This window comes from Pyxicephalus adspersus, chromosome 2 (genome assembly GCF_032062135.1).
Source record: "Pyxicephalus adspersus chromosome 2, UCB_Pads_2.0, whole genome shotgun sequence".
Classification (NCBI taxonomy): Eukaryota; Metazoa; Chordata; class Amphibia; order Anura; family Pyxicephalidae; genus Pyxicephalus; species Pyxicephalus adspersus.
This window is the reverse complement of record NC_092859.1, coordinates 70705206-70713174: the sequence shown is the minus strand read 5'-3', so window position 1 is coordinate 70713174 and position 7969 is coordinate 70705206. Positions and strand designations below refer to the sequence as shown.

The 7969-nt window shown below is 39.2% G+C and overlaps 1 protein-coding gene across 1 annotated transcript; it reads left to right on the top strand.

The window, feature by feature from the left end:
- Positions 1-2945: 2945 nt before the first annotated feature.
- ADRB2 (adrenoceptor beta 2) lies at positions 2946-4878 on the top strand. Its single transcript, XM_072400966.1, has one exon. It carries the CDS (start codon positions 3140-3142, stop codon positions 4361-4363), a length of 1224 nt encoding a protein of 407 aa, XP_072257067.1. The 5' UTR covers positions 2946-3139; the 3' UTR covers positions 4364-4878.
- The last annotated feature ends 3091 nt before the right edge of the window (positions 4879-7969 follow it).

Genomic DNA, 7969 nt, shown 5'->3' with positions numbered 1-7969 from the left:
TTTTTTTTCTTGTTTTCCCGTGCGGAAAACCTGGTGCGTCCTATAGTCCGGAGCGTCTAATGGTCCGAAAAATACGGTACCTTACTACTGATTTTTGTTAGCTTAGATTCAGGCTATCTCTATTTTACAGAAACATTTACCACCCCCAGGCACCTATTGTTGAACACTAAGCACCCAGAAGCATTAACATGTGGTCATTACTATGCTCCCCTGTCAAATAAACAATAAATAATGGACCCATTCAGTCCAATGTTAACCATTTTGGTAAACCGCTTAACACTGATTGCAAAAACCACTAATCTGAGCCCAACCTTAGTCTAGTAATGTGATCACAGGGTCCTCTTTATACTAATCTCTTTTCAGTGCTCAGTAATGCTGAATTGACGGTGTGAATGGCGCTCTCTGAACCATTATACTGTGATGGGTATCAATTAAACCAACGGTGTGGCAAAAAGTGAGTACTGAAGGCCCAAGGAAGAGCTAATTATTTCAGCATCAGCTGCATTTGTTTTCAAACCCAAGTCAAAGGCCCAAAGGCCTAATTCTAAAAATAAAAAAGTCCAGAGTGGGCTTCTATAGAATTCACCTAAAAAAACTGCACAAACAGAATTACCAAGGCTGTAAACACTGACCTCTTTATAGCAGTCCTAGTTGCCTGACTGTTTCTGACTTGTCCGGCTGTCTTTGGGGTATTTATAAAGCAGTGAAAATGACATTCACTGAGACATTCCCTGCTGAGAATCTTTAAGGTGCATGTGTTCCAATGGCAGTAATTTATTCTACCTGGAAATGTTTCAGCATTTTCCAGGAGAGATGTCAGTAATGGAAGCCCAATTTTTTCTCAGGACAGGTTTCCTTTAACAACAGAACTTGAAGATCTAGTATTAGGTTTATCTTGTTGAAGGAGTACAGGGGGTCTACACTGCCTGAGAACAAGAGTAGACGAATCTATGTCTTTATTTTTTTTAATATTTTAATATTTCTATATTTTTCTGATGCTTCATATGCTTTAGAAAAGACTTGCCATACATACACTTTTGGAAGAGGTGGTTGAGGCAGAATTAGAGGGTCCTCACATTTCTAGTGTGCCTCTATATTCTCCCACTGTTTAGTTGCTTGGCTCCAATTCTGGTGGTTGACATTCTATATCACTTCCCCACCTCGCAATGTTCTTCCTCTGCAAGTCATTTTTTCCTCTGTGGCTGTCTAGGAATTTCCTCAAGGATATAGGCACACCTGCTGTTCAATACATTGAGAAAAAGGCAATTACAAGAAAAGCCTGGAATACAGCCTGGAGAACACCAATAGATTATTACCAGTCTGTCTGGTATCACACTTGGCTTACAGAATGTAATGTTACTGGAAATCAGATCCTTATATTTTGCCATCAAGTTTATTTCACTAAAGACTCTGGGGGCTGTGAATGGAAACCTAGGCTTGCACTTCTCGGTTTCTGCTGCCTCCCAGTGCAATGTCTTTCCTACTGTTCTGATCCTTCTCGTGTCATTTCCTTCATCGCAATCTCCAGTGGAGGTGGAAACATTGTACCAGACAATTTACTGGACACGGTCTATCGTTCTTCACTCTCCTGTCTGATAAGCCTGCAGGACCTCCTGTGTGACTAATGTGGCAGCAATGCATCATAGATTCTATTTTATAAGGCCACACCAAAAATCTAAGATATGGAGAATATGTTAGCCCCACATGATGAACTTTCTTATTCTTATAAAACTTTTGCTGGATAGAAAAATGGAGCTGTGGCGTACAGCAACAAAGTTATAAAAGTCAGGTATCTGGTGCAAATGAGGAATGACAGCTGGAATACAAATACATTTTTATTTCTCGGTATTTAGTGCAGTGTACTGTAGTACAGTAAAGCAACATATCAGATTGAAGGCTGGGTATTGTAGTTCCAGAATACAATGGATGTATAAAAAGACAGATTATAGGTCCGATAAAAATAATAGATAGATAGATGATAGATAGATAAATAGATAGATAGATAGATGATAGATAGATAGATAGATAGATGATAGATAGATAAATAGATAGATACATACATACATAGATAGATACATACATAGATAGATAGATAGATAGATACCATGACACTTGGAGGGTGATTTATTACATGCAGTTTTATGATTCAGAAACCCTGATAGCTTCAAATGCACTACCAAATTATATATATATATATATATATATATATATATATATATATATATATATATAATAAAATGAAAGATGATAGATAGATGACAGATAGATCTTAATAATAAAAGTCTGATTAATGTAGTTACAGAACTAAAGGTTGTCTATACACTCTGTACATATGATAGATAGATAGATAGATGGATAGGTAGATTACAGTGAATACAATGAAAGATGTTAAAAAGATAGCAAAAAACAACAGATATATAAAAAGGAATATGACAGATAAAACCTAACAATATGTATGCAACACACTAGATAGATAAAAAATGATTGATCGCTCCTACCAACTCAATACAGTAGATAAATAGAAATATGATAGTATTTTAGTACATAGCTAGACAATAGATGCATATAGCTGTATAAATGAATAGAGATATTGACATATCATAATCTACAACCCTGGTAAGCATCCCTCATACAGAACGTTACCTGTCCTCATGTCCCCAATACCTCCAGGCTGCTGCACGAATAACGATCTGTAAATGATTGAAGCACAGGGACAGAGATGACAGCTAGTCCCCTGATAGTCTGCACTTCATTGGAGGACTGAACACCTGCTCCGATGTCGCGCACATAGACAGGAGCTCAGTACACCGATCGCTGCTGCTAAACTTCTGCACTAACTTGTAGTCGGTGAATAGCAGTGTTGCTCGGCTCTCCGGGGATTGGCCGGCGGGCAGTGACGTCACAAGGGGTGTTATTAAAGGCAGCGAGGAGGGAGATGAGTTCAGAAGTGGCAGGGACTGTCAGCGGGTCAGAGCTCTGCATCCCTCAGCCGGTGTCACAGCAGGAGCAGATGTACGATACGGGGCAGGCAAGCCTCCCATACGGGTGAGAGCACCAGGCTCAACTCCATGCAGCAACACACTGGCCACAGTGCTGGAGGACAAAGTGACTCGCATTAAGGATTAAATAGTCCAACGTGATGGATCGGCTGACCACCCCCAGCTCGATGCCAAACTTAACCAGAGCAAACAATATCACGGAGCCTGATGAAGCCTGGATGGTGGGCATGGGCATAGTGATGTCCATCATCGTCCTGGTCATTGTGTTTGGGAATATCATGGTGATCACAGCTATAGCCAAGTTCCAGAGACTTCAGACTGTCACCAACTACTTTATCACTTCCCTAGCCTGCGCAGACCTGGTGATGGGCATGATGGTGGTGCCCTTTGGAGCCAGCATCATCATCATGGATTCCTGGGAGTTTGGCAATTTTTGGTGTGAGTTTTTCATATCAGTGGACATCCTGTGTGTGACAGCCAGCATAGAGACGTTGTGTGTGATAGCAGTGGACAGGTATTTTGCTATCACCTCTCCATTCAAGTATCAAAGCCTGCTGACCAAATGCAAAGCCAGAATTGTCATCCTCATAGTTTGGGTTGTGTCAATCCTCACCTCTTTCCTCCCCATCTACATGAAATGGTATAGAATCGAGGAGAGCAAAGCAGAGGAGTGCTACAGTGAACCTACCTGCTGTTACTTTTATACCAACCCTGCTTATGCCATTTCATCATCCATCATCTCTTTTTACCTACCCCTGGTGGTCATGATCTTTGTCTACTCAAGGGTCTTTCAGGAGGCCAAGAAACAGCTGAAGAAGATAGACAAATGCGAGGGGAGGTTTTACAACCAACAGGATGCCAATGGCAAACTGGTCAACAGGAGGACTTCCAAGTTTTGCTTGAGGGAGCACAAAGCACTTAAGACACTGGGCATTATCATGGGCACTTTCACTTTGTGTTGGCTCCCATTCTTCATAGTCAACATAGTCCAGGTGATGCACGAGGGGATCATCCCTGCCAAGGTTTACACCTTCCTAAACTGGGTGGGCTATGTGAACTCTGCCTTCAACCCACTCATTTACTGCAGGAGTCCAGACTTTAGATATGCTTTCCAGGAGCTGCTTTGTCTGAAGAAGTCAAGCACCAAGCTCTACACCAATGGATACCCCCAGAGCAATGGGAACAGTGTGTACAATGAGGAAACTGATACTGCTCAGATGGGCAGGGAAAGAACTAATGAAGTCTTCTTCAAGGAGGAGAAGACCCCAAGTCCATCCCTACTGAACTGTGAAGGTACTGTGGTGGACTACAGCATGGTTTCCCTGGGCAAGAATCACAGCACGCAGGATGATTGCTTATTATAGGATCCCCTTTTTTAGAAACACTGACGACGAACTGGATGATTTGCAAGAGTCAATCAGATCTTTAATGTATTGACACGAAGGATATGGAGGTCTTTCTTTATATTAAAGTTGTGTTATATTTGCAGCTGGGCGGTGCCCATGACTCGCAGGATGTATACATTTTTTTATTAGGCAAGTGTTTTTTTTCTGTATAGTTTCACTTCTTCTTAAATTAAGGTAAGAGGATATTCACTAAAGCATTAAGGCTTTTTGATTGTATTGCTGTCTTATCTATTTGGCAAAACAAAATAATCTACCTCATAGATCTAAAAAAACAGAGAAAAGTTATGTTCTTGTGTTGTAAAGATTTTATCTTTTTTATGTCTTGCATATTTTATTTTTTTGTGTCTGTTAAGTGTTGTGACTGCAATATGAACACTTGACTGCTGGAGTGGCTGGTCTCTCCAGCAGTGTATAGGTTAATTATGGTGGATGCCAATCCCAGATTTATGTATAGGACAACAAACATAGGAAAAGACAGCTTAGAAATTGTGTGAGAAAACCATTTCTAGAAGCTCAGAGTTTTTAACCCCTTCACCCTGACATTCAGGATCAAAGTATGTTGGAGGAACATTACTATAGTGTAGGCAACTGACACCCCAGGCATTGGGCATTGACAGTAGTTGAATGGGTGACCTTCAAATGAAGGATTCCCCCAGGCATGAAGGGGTTTAGGGTTATTTTAGGTTCACTTAATTTTAGCAGGAAAGTCTAAAGTCGATATGGAGAACCCATCCCCCTTCCTGAGACCTGAAGACCATGACACTTGGAGAGTGATTTACTACATGCAGTTTTATGATACTGGAATCCTGTTGGCTTCAAATGCTCTACCAAATTTTTTATATATATATATATATATATATTTTTTATATATATATATATATATATATATATATATATCTACCAAATTTTTTATATATATATATATATATATATATATATATATATATATATATATACATTTTCCAGGAAAGTAGATTTTGGATACATTTTCCTTTTCAGCTACCTAAAGGAAATGTAGGAGCTGACGTATGTCCACCTGAGCGTCATATGGTAGATTTAAAGAACCACTGTTGTCATAAAAAAAGATTTGTTCTTAAAAACTGTATGTTGTTAATACATACAATGATAGCATGTGATGTGTTATTTCCTTTCATTGCAAAAGCATTTAAAGAAAAATTATTCACATTTGCAGATCACCCAACTGTCCAGAAAAAAGTGACAATGGCAGAGATTGATGCAAACTATGACATTTACTTGGGTTCATGGGTAGTGGCAACAAGTTTTTATAGATTCAAACCATGGGAATAAGAGATGACCCAACAATTTGTTCTAGTCTGTTGCGAATCATGTAATTTATAAACTTTCTGGAGAGTTTGGTCTGCATGTAAAGGTGAATACAACCTGAACCCTTTAAATAAATTAAATCAAATTGTTATACTGAATATTAGCATTACATGTATATACCCACATACAAAATAACTAGTAAAGTTTTTTTTGTTTGGGACAGTGGTTCTTTAATAAGTCCAGAAGTGAATGCATAGGTGTAGTAGACACGCTAGCTTGCCAGCGTAAAACAACAAGCCGTTCAGGTCTTTCTAGATGGAGAAGAACAGATGTTCCCCCCACTGCCTGATCACTGTGGAAGTTAATCAATTAAATGAAGCAGTCCTGCTGGTCCAGACAGGTTTCCGGCCAGAAACTTGTCACTAATCAATTTCTCTTTTTCCCATATCCAGTTTAACTAACTGGTGAATTAATTGTGTTTTTCCAAAAGACCTTTGATGAGATCCTTAAGCTGCAGAAATGGTTTCCATTGCAGCGGATGATCGCGTTATAGAGGTAGTCATAGGTAATAAAAGCAAGGATTTTCTAGCTACTGCCTAAAGCACGCTTAGTTAATCAATTACTGAACCTAAAAAAATGTACATGAGATGGCTTTTCCTTAATGATTGACTGGCATAAAATCCTCTAGGGGAGTCTTGTATCACTCTAATGAAGGGGGATGAGTTCTCCAGGTTAGCTATACACTTGGGCTTATTTAATAAAATAGAACAAAGTACATAACTCATAGCAACCTGATGTCCTTTTTTTCCCCACTTGATCACAGTTATGTAAAATATATTCGGTTGCTGTGGGTTATTGCACTTTGCACCTTCATTGCAGTTTGCACAATTTTACTAACAAAAGACCGCAATTGGCTTTTTTAATACTATAGTGCAAAGAATAATGGTGTGCTGTAAAGCTGGCCACACATATACCATTCTGATCCTGCAATTTCCTTTACAAACACTTATGCAGTACAAAGGACTACCTATGCAACCCATGTAATTTATATCGAAGTAGGTAGACCTTCCAACTACATAAGTGTTGGTAAATCATGAGATTATCCAATCCAATTGTAAAGTGTGTGGCCGGGTTTAAGAACAGCAACTAGTTTGCTGCAGTTAATTGTAGCCAGACCGATGAAAGCTAATATTTGAATGGTTGCTGTTGGTTTTTGTACATTATTGTTCTTTGCTTCGTGTTACTGAATGATGGCCATTGTGACTAAGCATGTCCACGGGTATTCCTGTCCACCTCACTGCATGCAAGGCCACCAGCAGATCAGCTCCTTTGCACATTTCCAAGCCGTACAGTATTGTATGCTGCTCGCAATTAAAGGTCATTGTACTATGAGTCCAAGTTGTTTGTGTTTTTATGTTGTGTACATTTTTTGACATTGGGCACAAGTTGAGACTGGGGATGTAAATATATTAAACTTCATTTCGAATTACTTCATTTAAAAGAACTGAGAAATACATTCATGAATATGTATGGGAAAGGTTATTCTATCTGTGCAGAAATCAAGTTATTGGACATTGGAGGTGACTAATACCATTACGTTTAATAGGGTTGTTTTCCTCTTGCCTGTGGTCAAAAAACCAACGTGGAATGGGATATTTCTATTTTTAATTTTAGATTTCTTTGAACCTGAATTGAAGTGAATGCACACAAGGAAGAAAATGACTTTTAAAAATTTGACCCATGGCGCTGAACCTTTTGCCGTGCAGCCAGTTGTTAAAATGACAGTTGGTGTAACACTCAATATGGAACTCCAGGTCGGCCGGTTGGAGTTCTGTAGCAAAATTACTGCCCCTAAAATACCATCATTATCTCAAATACATTCAGTGCTGATAAGCTTTTGAACATTCAAAAATGTATCTGTGAACATGATTAAAAACTCTTTGAACTATTCCAACTTCTAATTTATGTTTGTATGTTCTGTTCTCATGTTTACTTCATACCAATACAGCTACCATCCACCTACGTAGATTAGCAATTGACTTATAGGGTCACCATCTGGCAATGTCCTGTCCACTTTGCAGCTACAAGTGTTACAGTGCCTGGGGAGAATGATTGCATTTACTATAAAGAGAAGCCTGTGTAATACAGTTCCATGCTGTCATTGGGCTTTGTGCAGAAAGTTGTGGAGGTGTATTCCTCACTTGCAGTATCTACAGGCTTTTTGGATCCTGTGTGCGGTCAGAAAACTGTGTGCCTAGTGCTGCTGTCAGTGTGACATAC

Excerpts from the sequence above, each read along its gene's own strand:
- ADRB2 (XM_072400966.1), top strand. The coding sequence starts at position 3,140 with ATGGATCGGCTGACCACCCCCAGCTCGATGCCAAACTTAACCAGAGCA.